This window comes from Strix aluco, chromosome 26 (assembly GCF_031877795.1).
Source record: "Strix aluco isolate bStrAlu1 chromosome 26, bStrAlu1.hap1, whole genome shotgun sequence".
Taxonomy (NCBI): domain Eukaryota; kingdom Metazoa; phylum Chordata; class Aves; order Strigiformes; family Strigidae; genus Strix; species Strix aluco.
Genome location: NC_133956.1, coordinates 5,292,488 through 5,304,765, shown reverse-complemented (window position 1 = coordinate 5,304,765; position 12,278 = coordinate 5,292,488). Strand labels below are relative to the sequence as shown.

The 12,278-nt window shown below is 43.7% G+C and overlaps 1 protein-coding gene across 7 annotated transcripts in view; it reads left to right on the top strand.

The window, feature by feature from the left end:
- LOC141935011 (lethal(3)malignant brain tumor-like protein 3) overlaps positions 1–12,278 on the top strand; it is a 51,968-nt gene that overhangs the window by 28,118 nt on the left and 11,572 nt on the right. For all 7 annotated transcript variants that reach the window (XM_074850896.1, XM_074850900.1, XM_074850899.1 and 4 more), the window contains 8 exons: positions 578–663; positions 4,455–4,565; positions 5,768–5,882; positions 5,994–6,093; positions 6,941–7,120; positions 8,483–8,614; positions 9,012–9,073; positions 11,459–11,625. In XM_074850896.1, coding sequence (XP_074706997.1) covers positions 578–663; positions 4,455–4,565; positions 5,768–5,882; positions 5,994–6,093; positions 6,941–7,120; positions 8,483–8,614; positions 9,012–9,073; positions 11,459–11,625 — 953 coding nt within the window. The remainder of the gene's footprint in view (positions 1–577; positions 664–4,454; positions 4,566–5,767; positions 5,883–5,993; positions 6,094–6,940; positions 7,121–8,482; positions 8,615–9,011; positions 9,074–11,458; positions 11,626–12,278) is intronic.

Here is a 12,278-nt window from a genome sequence, read left to right as displayed (position 1 = left end):
AAAATACTGAAATAGGAAGGGAAAAAAAGTAGAGCAGTTTCTTAAATGTAGCCAGCCAGGGAGAGGCATCTTATTGTTGTTAGAGTAGCACACCCATGTAGATGTCTGAGATTATGGTAATGATGATAGAGCCTTTTATCTCCAGGCCACTAGTTTTACTCGGCTATGGGTGAGTAGGTAGCAGGAGACGAGAAGGTTCTACAGTCTTGCAGGCACTCACACATAGAATAGTTAATAAAATAGGAAATTAATTTAGCGATGCCATTGCACATCATAGAATCCCCTGTCTAGATCTTAATTGGCAGCTTTCTCTAGACAATAAGCATTGATTAAGCTGTACAGAAATGAACTCTTCAGGTTTTTCAGGTCAGGGTTAAAGCCCTGTGTAGAAGCCGGGGAAACTTGCACTGCTGCTGCGTGTGCTGTAAGTGGTGTGTATGAATAAACAGACCACTTTCCAGCACCATCCATTGTAAGTGCTAAATTAACATAATAGCTGTGTTGCATAGCTGCTTTGCTGTTTGTAGCAATAAATGTGGGTTTTTCTTACTTAGATGTTAATTCTCTGTTTTTTCAGGATACAAGGCTTCCAAAGCCTTCTCATGGGTGAAATACTTGGAAGAAACTAATTCCCAGGCAGCCCCAGCAAGAGCATTCAAACTGGTTGGTGAATCTCTTTGATTGTCCTAGATCAGGCGGGTGGGGGAAACTGCTGTTGTCTGCCCTTTCTTGCTGGATGCTTTATTTGATGGTGGTTCATGTCTGTGCCAAGAGGGTGAAACTGGGTTTTTTTCTTTGAGTTTAAGATCATCTCTCACTGCTGCTAAAACAAAACACAGAGCAGACTGCAAGATATTTTAAAAAAAAATACCCTGAAAAGCTGTCTTGTAAAGGATTTTTGACTAAACATCTTCACTTGCTCCATTAGCAGATTTAAGGGAAGAGCCTTCAGTCCACACAGATAATTGTAGCTTTCAGAGGAATATGTGAAGGGCAGTGTCTTGCCTCAGAGAGGGCATGGAGAAGGGAAAGAGCTGGTCTTCTGCTCGAGGTCTGACTGTGTGGGCAAAGGGGATGTCCCAGTTGACATCTGAGCAGGGCTGATGCTGGTTGAAGAGACTTTCCAGACTCCCCCTTCATGGGGCTCAGAAGTGGGTGTCAGTGGCCTGCAGACGTTCAGTGGGGAAGGGAGGAAGGGGTGGGGGTAGGGGCGTGTTTGAGGGGGAATGAGAAGCGTGCACTTCCTCCATTAGGTTCCTCCATATGAAGTTTTAAAAACTTCTCTAAAGTATCTTCACCTTGCAGTGAAAATACTTGCACCTTCCCCTGGTTGGTGAGGCTGAAATTAAGGTAGAGTGAGAAGTTCCTATCAAGGACTTATATGTTCTAATATAGATCATAGTAGTTCTAGGGAGGACCCAGTGCCCTGTGCCCTCCACAGAAATAAGCGTGCTAACAGATGATAGAGCAGCTCTGCCAGACTCTTAGATGGAGTAAGATCATCCTGCAGACTAAATCTGAAGATGATTCTCTCAACCTTGAGAGCATGATGAGCTTTTGTTTCTTACACTGAAGTTCAGTGCATTTATCTGGAAGCTCACTGTGAGCAGGAACAAAACAGAAACCTTTAAAATAACTTCATTAAAAAAACCCCATACTTTCGAGTTGCTTTTTTTCCCTTAGCAGCTTCCACACTGGCGGCTCACCTTGCTAAACTCTGCAATATGTTTAAAAACTTTTTTGTGCCATTCTGACACTTGTCTTGATTCTTTCCGATGAATTTAACGTTGCAGGTTAATACCTGCTGCCCTCTCTTATATTTTGTTGGTAAGCTCTTTGGGACTGAGGAGGAAAAGCAATCAGGGAGGCCTTAGATAAGGGAGGTAAAAATCCAGCCAGACAAGTTTGATAATTGCTAGATTTCAGCAGGTGTCCATTTGAAGTTGTTGTAGGTTGCAAGGTGGGTGTCAGGGAATAGGAAGAGGCTGGTTTTGCCTCTTTAGAGAACTGTAAGGCCACAGCTGGAGTTATCTGCAGCAGAGTTGAACTCCAAAACATCCCTTGGATTAAGGTTTTCCGGAGTTGGGCAGACAGCATCTTCGATCATGCAGCGCAGCATGTGAAGCACTTCGGAGCCAGTGTGCAGGGTAATGAGTGAAGCTTGTCAGTAGGACACATTTGTTGCTCCCAGGGTAAGCTCAGCTTTTTCTGAGCTGTGCTCATAAAATCCCAGCAGTGCTGGAAAATGGGAACCTTCAGAGTACAAGAGCGAAAGAATGCAGCAATTGGTCTTCTACACAATAGAGGAACAATAGAAGTAGTTTTGTAGAGACAAATATTTTTGAAAGATAATGAAACTCTTCATGATACAAAAAGAAACAGTGAAGTACGACCTACTTAAAACTCCCAGTCTGAAGTCCTCAGTAATCTGTCATTATGGCATTCTTTCTTCAGATTTTCAGAGTATAAAATGTGTTGAGAAATGTCACCTGGAGATAACAGGGAGCCTTTTCAGTACTTTTCAATACTCCCTTTTTTGGATTCTTTGGAAGTGAAGTGTCTTCCCAAGGGGGAATGCAGCTGCCTTGTCTGCCTCTTTTCCCGTTTTACATACATCTCTGCAGCCATTTTCCTGTTCCTTCAGGTGTCTGGCTTTGAGAGAATAGCAGAAGGGCCAATTCTGGCTCTCATGAAACTCCAGAATATAAATTAGCATCCAAGACTGTGTTTCAAAAATGAGACAGAAAAAAATACGGCATTTGATATATCAGCAGTTAATAGAACTCTTTCAAGATCAAACCTCGTTATTTTTCTGACTTGGTTGGTCTGAAGTGAAATACATGGCACAGTTATTGATTCTTTTTATTAGTATTATTATTATTCCAGCTAGCAATTACAGGAAATCAGTACATAAAAATATGGGTTGAGAGCCAGAACAGGCATTTCTCACTGAATTAGTTTTTAACAGTTTTCAAGAGCTCTCTTACATAGTCTGGAGACACTGATCATCAGCACAAATAGCAGATCTTGTGTCTGGATTTCTGCCTTCTCCTCCACCCAAAAACACAGGAGGAGACAGTTTGGTTGTCAGCATCACTATTTCAGCCCATTGTCTTGGGCTGTCAATTCAAAAACATTCATAAGCTATTGCCAGAAAGGCAGCAACCCTTCAGCAAGACTTAAACAAATAGCCCTGCTCATCTTCTGGGCAGCATTTTGTTCTCAAGCACTCAGGCTCCTTCCTCAAGGAAGACAGACAAGGTTGGCTGGTTCAATAAGATGCTCTTAAAACTAAAAGCAGTTTAGATTGTCTGGCTTCCGGTGTGTCATGTGGTTGAAAGCCTGTGGATAAATGTCTGTGTCCTGGTGAAAAGACCAAAGAGAAACTTGAGGTTTGGAGTCTGTAATCCCCTTAGCTCAGAAGTGGACCTCCTTCCCTGCCCCCAGCTACTGGCAGTAAAAGGGGTAAGGAAGATCGTGAGGGAAGAGTGATTATAATCATCTTTTCATTAACCTGATCTTGTTCAAAGACACAATTTATCATCTCTTGCTAAAATCCTGACCTTTGTGTGCAGAAGTGAAGAAGAACGTGTTTTGAATGAGTATCCGGTGCTCCATAACCCCCAGCTGAGGAGGTCAGAGGAGGAACTTGTAGTCAGTCATTTAAAGATAAATGGAAAAATTGGTAAACGCTGTCTGTTACTTAGAGGTGTACATCTGTGGGTGCTGCAAAGGGCACACATCAGGTCAAAGGACATTCTGGAGTTTTTACAAAGTAGTTTGACCGCTGAGGTTTGAGAGAAAGAGTAAATCAGCAACTGTAGATGGGAGGCTCCAGCAGCTGGAGCTGCTCTCGAGTCCCAGCACCACAGTTCTCAGCAGTTATCGCTAACAAGCAGATGCAGTTGTTGTCATAAGAAGTAGGTGGTAACCTGCTTAGTGAAGGTAACTGTAATAGCCAGATGCCAAGAAGGATGTCACGTGCAGTGTAGTGAAGAGAGACGTCACGTGGTGGTGTGTTTCAGGTGTAAGACAGGGGTGAACTGGCCACTGTCCTTGTCAGATGTGAGATCATCCCTCTGCTGCGTTTGGGAGTTTTGCTGTCAGACTGTGGAGTCTGTATGTCAGTGGAGTTTGTGGTAGTATCTGGCCTTTTTTCTGGTAGGGACATGCCTCTTGCCCTGGCTGTGAAATGCTCCTCTGCACTGAGAAAGCTCAGACTTCCTCTCAAGTAGTTTTGGGCTGCTGGCAAACAGACAGCTTAATCCTCTAGGAAACTCTGATTTTAACCTCTGAAGCAGTCTGCTGAAACTTTGGTCCCTGTGAGATCAGGGGCAAAAGCTGCAAAGGCGTATGAGTAGGAGAGGAAAACTTTAGTGCATTTTATTCAGAGCAGGCGACTAGCTCTGAATGCCCAGAGTTTTTAGCATTCTGCTTACAATCCTCTCTTACAGCGTCCTGCTCACGGATTCCAAGTTAATATGAAGTTAGAGGCTGTGGACAGAAGAAATCCCATCTTGATAAGAGTGGCAACAATAGTTGACAAAGACGACCATCGCATTAAGGTATGACCTTGCTTCAAAGTGCAGAGCCCTTGGGCTGAGGAATATAGTGATTTGCAGTACAAAAAAAAATACCCATTTGTTATGAGGAGCAGCAAACAAACGCCTAGCAGAGGATCTAGAGTACAGGCCTGCCCAACTGGAAATGATTTCTGTTGTTTTGTCCTATTGAAATCTGATGGAATTGCCTGGTATTGTTAGTTACTGTTTTAATGTAACTGTTTTGAAATAACATTTGACAGCATGATTTTCCATCTCTTAGCGGTTTCTGTGTGATCTGTGCAAGTGAAGGCAGCATTAATGTTCTGCTGGTGGGAAGCTACCTGACAATTTTTTTTCCTAGCATACTTAAAAGGAAAACCCAAAGCCAGTTAAACCCTGGTACATGTGGGAAGCAGCTTCATGCTCCAGTATGAATTTGTTACATAAATGGATTTTAACTAATTCTTTTCACATAAATATATTGCCAGAAAAATCTGTTGTGCTTTGGCTTCTGAGAAATTAAGTATGAGCCGGCTGAAGTGGAGGCTGCACTGGTGGAGGCTCCTGGGTCACAGGTCTCCTTCCCAAAGGATGATTATGTGGGCAGGAGTGGAGTTCGCTCTCCATTAGCCATTTGATTCTCATCCTCATCACCGTGTTTGCAAGCAAAAGTCAAGTTTTGCTAATATATAGTAGCATGGTACTTAGTTCATACATTTGTTGAGACTTTGCAGCAGAGACAACCCAGTAGCCTTTAAACTGCAGTGATCCTTAGTCTCTGTTAACCTGACCTGGATCTGAGCTAACTATTGCTAGTCTCTTCATCCAGCAGAAAATTCTCTGTTCACTGCAGAACTCACCGAACTTGTTGGCTTTGATGGTGTTTTGGGATCCTCAGAAAACAAAAACTAATTGAATAAGCAATTGTGTTTGCAAAGATTTAGTCTTTGAGTATAGCGTGTGCTGGAGCACCCCATGGTCTGTGCTTTCTTGCAGACCCTGGGATTTGACTGTGTCACCAGAACCTGGTTGTTCTGTAAAATGTAGATGCAGGGGTCGGGAAAACAAATAGTTACACTGAGCACAAAGGACGATTGTGCTTGACTGAAAGATTGAATGAATCAGCCCCAAGCTGAGCAAGGTGAAACAAAGGGGGAAGTTAAAATAAAAGCTGAGTCATGTCCTTAACTGTATCTCTCACTGAGACTGTGTGCTTCTTTTAGATACATTTTGATGGTTGGGACTGTAATTACGATTTCTGGGTGGATGCAGACAGCCCTGATGTTCATCCAGTAGGCTGGTGTGCAAAAACTGGACATGCTTTGCAAGTTCCTCTAGGTAAAGTAGATGATATCATATTGTTACGTTGAATAATATTCCTAAGTGCAGTCTGCTCTGACGCAGGGAGCGTTTTACAAATCTGTTTAACTTTTTCTTTCTTATTACCAGGTGCTGTTGATCGAGTGGGAACAGTGGGACAAGCGTGTCCTACTCCAGGCTGCCACGGTGTCGGTCACGTCAGGGGACCACGATATGGAACACATTATACGTATGTATATGAGATCTTCTTATAAGGGTTCTGCCTGCATGAGTCTGACTGCTGTCCATAATAATAATGCAGCAACAAGCACCTGCGCTGCACTGAAATCATCTCAGGGTGTTTATTCTGGGTAGTTATAACTGCAATTGCAGCTCCCTCTTGTGTCAAAATGTGCTGTTTCATCATAAATACTGTTTATACCAGTATAATCATTACAACTGCAATGCAATCCAACATAGATTAATTCACTCCCAATTTCTACATTCCAGCATTACTGAGGGATTTTTTTTTGGTAAAATAATACACCCAAGAACAGCATGCAAGGAGGCAGTTAAAGAGGGGGAGAGTATGGGTAGATTATTAAAGTATAGGAGTGAGGAGAGCTAGCTCATGTTCTGTGCTCTGCCTTTTGATTTCTTACCTGCTCTTGGGAAAGGAAGGTTTTTCTCGATTAAACCATTTAAAGAGCAAGAAAACAATCTCAGATTGGAGCTCTGAAGATCTAGTAGTATATAATGTGGTAAAGGGCTTTGAATTTTTCAGAGTGAAAGTTGCAGGACTCTCTTGTTCTGTGAAATATTCTTCAGACAAGCAGGTTACAGAGGAAGAGCTCTTCTTGTTCTCTGAGGTGACTCTTCAGAAACATGACTTTGGTTTTAAATTCTGCCCTGTAGTCCCCTGATTTCCTGCACCTAAAACTGGGTAATAACATCTCCCTGAGTGTTTCTGGCCTCACTTTTTCTGGGTTTGTTGATGGATATGTCTGCCTGAGGTTGGTAAGACTGTATGACTTAAAAACATGCATATCTCTCTCTCTCTCTCTCTCTGTTTTTTTTTCTATTTTTCTTTAACACAGGTTAGTTGGCTGCCCATATTCTGATGTGAACCTCAACAGAGAAAACTTGTTACAGGACCGCCTGAGTGGGGAGAGACCTTCCCCTAGCAATAGCATGCAGAAAGCCAAGAGACTGGAGACTCCTCTCCCATTTCTGTTGGGAGCAGAAGGGTCTTCTCAGGAGGACTCTCCACAATCCAGGTGAGCTGAACCCTTTTCTTGGGCAAGTGCCGGGGAGCAAAACCATTTTACAAGGTTGAAAAACACAGGAATTGGCAGAGAAGCAGCAGAGCATTGAGTTCATCTGTCTGTAATATTGACCCGTGCCCCAGACACTCTTAACACAGAGCAGTGCACTTTTATACCCTCATATGCCTTAATAGGTTTCTTGATTCCTTAATCCTGCTGCTCTGGTCACATTCCAACAAAGGAAATTGCATTCTGTCTCCATAAATTTTTCCTTGCTGTTTCAATTTAAAATATATTCTTTTCCTTCGTTTCCTGTCCTAAAACTGTCAAGCAAGGTTATTTTGCACTATTAAACTGTAACTGCAATCCACCCCAGAGTCGGCTGCATTACACTGGTAGGCATAATGACTGTATGTGTATCACTTGGCAAACAAGTTGAGCTCCTTCAGATATTTTATTTTCTTAGATGAAAATCTTGGAATTGAGTAGCATTGAAGCAAACTGTGTTAGTTCTTGGACTGCAGGAGCCAGTTAAAATTTTGTGTTGTGGGACAGACCTGATTATTATTGTTACCTTTGGTCTGTACGAATCCATTCTCACCAGGGCAAACTCCAGCAATACTTTGTTGTATATGAAGGTTTATGTACATTTTAAAGTTCATTTATTTGCTTAATTTATAACATTTTCAAGATACATTTAGCCAGAAAAAAGGAATATTTCTCTCCCCTCCCCGGAATACATGGCCAAAGTTTGCCTCCTCCCATCCCAGAAGTGTGCAGGCGTCTCCATTCCCTGATTTTAACACCAGAATTGATTGCATATCAATGGCACTGTTTCCGTAAAGCTCTCTCAGGAGCTGTGAGATTCTCCCAGAATAAATAGCATTCTAAAATTGTAATATATTTCTAGTCATCTAAGTATTTCATTTCCTGATAGTGGGAGGTCTGAATTCAGTATGCATATCTGATAACACCTTACTGCTTGTCCTTCCCTGAGCAACTACGTGGCTCAGTTTATGCACCAAATTCAGTCGTGGAGACTCTTAAATATTTTCCAGAGGTATCAAGAATCAGAAATCTTAAATCTCTTGATTTCACCATAACACGTGCTTCAGTGGGTTTCTTGTAGCTGCTGGGATCAGAGCCTCAATCCACAGGGGCTGATTTATTTCACATAATCTCTCTCAGTCCGTGCTGAAGAGTAAAAAAGCACTTTGTACTGTGCCCCAGTGATGATGGGGGGAGAGAGGAAGGCTTCTGCCACTAGGTGGTAGTTGTTGCTCTCATTTGCAAGGAACAGCCAGCTTTGCTCTCCTGCGGGAAAAGGGAACAGAGGATGTCAGCTTAGCTACTGTCATTTATCTGTCTTTCCAGAAAATCTGCACAAGACAGTGAAAAGTGGTGTCAAAGCAGTGTTCACAGTCTGTCGGAACAGTCTGAAAACAATCAAGAGAGAGACTGGGTAGAAGAGGATTCCTGTGAAGACATCAAAGCCAAACCGAAAAAGTAAATAAGATTTTTGTGAGGTATTTTCATGCATTAACAGTTGTGTTTCTTGATGCTGCTGCTATATCTGAAATACAGATATAAATCATAATTTAGAACAGCCCAATCTGATCAGAGATTTGCAGCATAGGGGTTTAGAATGACATGGTAAATCTTCCTCCCATTATTTTGGGCCCTCTCTTTCCTGCAGTAAACTCACATCTGAGTTCTAGCCATTAATTTAATAGCACAGTCCTTATCTTGGAGAGAGAGAGAGAGGTCAGGGACAGAGCAGTGCTATTGCTTATTTCAAGAGGAAAAAGTTTTTGGTTCCTAAAAGTCCCATTGATCTCTGGATAGAGAAGAAATTATATCAATTTGTATATCTTTTGAAATGTTTTGTAATTGATGCTTTCAGGCTTGGGTGCTCGCATGCCTATATAAAGTTCCAGCTGGTGAAACAGGAAAGCATTGGGAAAGGTTGGTTAAATTTTATTTCTTTGTCTGTGTGTGTGCATATATGTGCAATATACCACAGTCACAAGGAGCATTTAAAACTCCACAGCTTTTTAGTCTTTGATTCCACAGTTGAGAGAAGGCACACGCTGGAGGTGATGATAATGGTAGTCTTTCCTCCTTTAAAATGAGAAGGAAGAGTAAAGTTACTTAGAAGTGAAAGGTTTAATACTTTGTAGAGTGAAACCTCATATTTATTAGCTGAGAAGACAAGCTTGCACCATCCCTTGCACCACTGCATTCTCTTATGAAGTGACAAGGGGGTTTTGTTCCCCAGTTGGTGACCATTCTGCTGACAGAGCCAGCAGAGGTGTCAAGGGAGACTTGCTCAAAACCTGGCTAAGTTCTGTAAGAACCCCTGGGTATTCAGAAACATAATCTGAATCATTTTGGGTGGTGGCTTTTTTAAGGTTCTCCTAAGGATGAAAAAGAAAACTAAAAACTAAATGAAAAAACAATGCCTTTTTTTTCTGGTACATGACAGGTTAAGTTTTAAGAGAAGCTTTCTGATATCACTTTAGCAAACCATATGCTTAACTTTCAGATTTACTATAAAAAGCCATTTCAGAGAACGGAGCTGACCAGGCTTTTAGGAAGATTTAACATAGTAATAAGTCTTCAGTCAAAAATAGCTAAGCAGGCACAAACTGGGACAGGTGACTAGCTTTTCTTTTTTTTTTTTTTAATACTGATTTTTACCTAGTGCTGACTTCTGCAGTCAGAGCTGGAGAAGTCTGCCAGCTATGAGCTGCAGTTGCAGCTGGCAGGGAAAGCTGTCTGCTTTCCCTTCGCATTCACCTTAAACAGAATGATGGAAATCAGTGGGGGGAAATTCTGCAATAATCCACTGACCTCTAATTTCACGATTACCCAGAGCTTTCATCCCATTTACATTTTAACTATTAGAATGCTGCTTCTTTCTCAAAGGCCAAGTCATTTGTTTAAGTCATGGTTTGGACGCTTACCCCCAGCGATTTGGGCTTAGTGAAGGAAAGGAAACAGTCTGTGATAGAAGCAGTGCCCATGCAGCAGGGACGTGGCACTACGTAAAACCTTGGGCACCTCGTGCAGCAGGGAGGTGGGGGCAAGGCCAGGTGCTGCCCCGTCACCAGGGAGGTGGGGGAGGCAGGGGAGGAGGTGACAGCCCTCCCGGGAACAGTGTCCTGTGCCCCGTTGTCACCCGGAGCATCAGCTCCTGAACTGAGCAGTTCTTACTAAGGCTTTATTTTTTTAAAATCCTCCCTCTTTGGTCTCATTATTAGCAATAAAGACCTGTATTTGATGCTGTGCCACATCCTTTAGGGAGGTGGAGATGAGGTAAGGTGACACAGCTGGGGACAGGGGAGTGACCTTTCACTGGATCAGGCTTTACCTCCAGCACTGCTTTCACCTCGGCTGTGAGGAGCAGGCAAATCATGGAAGTTTGCTTATTCTTTATACTATTTTCCTTAGTGCTTTACGTGTAGCGACTGGCGCACCCCACAGATCCTTACACCCCAGCCTACTAACAACCGTGCGTACTAACGCTGAGCAAACCCAGCAGAGGCGCGTGGCAGCCGCACCGGCGCTGGGCACGCCGAACCTTTCGGAAAGCAGGAAAAAAATGGGAATTTTGTACGGTTGCCACAGGATGGCGCCGGGCAGGCTGCGCACCCTGCGCACCGCCGGGCAGGGCGGGGGGCAAGGGGACAGCACACGATAACTGCTGTAAACCAGAGGAATGTTTCCCATCTTGTTTCCATCCTCTGCTTCGCTTCCTGTTGTATAACCAGGCAAGTCCCTGTAGGACCATGACTCTGCACTACTCGAGTGATCTCATTAGGGAGGGGTGATTTCTTCTTTTTTTTGCCTTGATTTTTAAAGCTTCCATCACTTGACACATGAGGAGGGAGTTGATGTCTGGAGGTAACGTGCCACACTCCTGCCCTGGGAGTCTCCTGGGGAGGCGGCGAGCCCAGGCCATCAGCTGGCACGCGTAGTGCTCTTCACAGGCTGGCTACAGCTGTGAGCTGGAACAATGCCATTAGTTTCCAGCCGAAGATGCTGTTACCAGAACTCCTCCACCTTGTCAATAAAATGCTGCAAACATCTCTGTTAGCAGCATGACATCATTTTCCAGGGAAGAAGCTAACGATAAAGCCTCCAGCCTGGCAATCTTATCTTTCTTTTTTTTTTTCTTTCTCCTCGGGAGGGTGGGAAGAACGCCCTGAAAGCTCAGTGTGCCATGCAGTAGCCGTGCCTGGCTCACCCTGCCTTGTTTTTCCCTCCAGAGCGTGACCCTTGCTCCTGCTTTGTTGTAATTGCTCCTACTTGAAGCCTCACTCTGACTTGTCTCGTTTCCTTTTCCAGACCCTGATTTGAATCTCCAGCAGGCCCTTCACCAGTCCATCTTCATGCCTTCACTGGCCTCTAACCCGACACACCGCCTCCATCTCTGCTGGGAGAAGCACTGCAAGCTCTTGCCAGAGGTCTCGGGCCTCACGGCCAAACATGTGGCCAAATGGACTGTGGAAGAGGTGAGTTACCTGTTCCCTGTTCTGCTCTCTCGGGGTGTGGGACTGCCAGAGCCCTCCTCTTCTGGAGTGCTGATTGGAAGACATCTTTATTTTCTTTCCTTTCCTAGGCAATGCTCTTCTGTTTGCTTTGCATATGCTGTAGCTGACTCAGCTACAAGTTATACCCAAGTCCCTCTGTAAGGGAGGGGAAGGATCCCTATTAACCCTCTGGTGTCCACGGCTTATTTCCCTGAATAGGATTCCCTCCCTTTGTTTGTTTGTCTGTTTATTTACCTCTTGATCTTTTAGTCCTCAGGCCTGAAACATGTTTCTGACAGTAGATTCCGTTTCTCTCTGATCTCCCTCCCCCTCTCCTGTGACTTTGCTGCAGATTCACTTTTACATTGCAGATAATTCCAAACTGCTCTGTGCATGCCCACTCGTCCTGCGTCTCCCTGCCTGATTCCCCTGGAACAAAACTGCCCACAGCCTGACCTGATTTCTGACAGAGGTAGCTGTGCAGCTGGGGATATGTCCCTGCAGTCCTAGCTCTTGGGATGTCTCCTGTAATTAGGTGACATGTGAAGAAGCTGGTATCTTTTGTGTGCTGAGTAGCTGGGTTTGCATCGATGCCTTGGGCATAAATAATGTTTGTATCTCCACTTGGGCAGTGG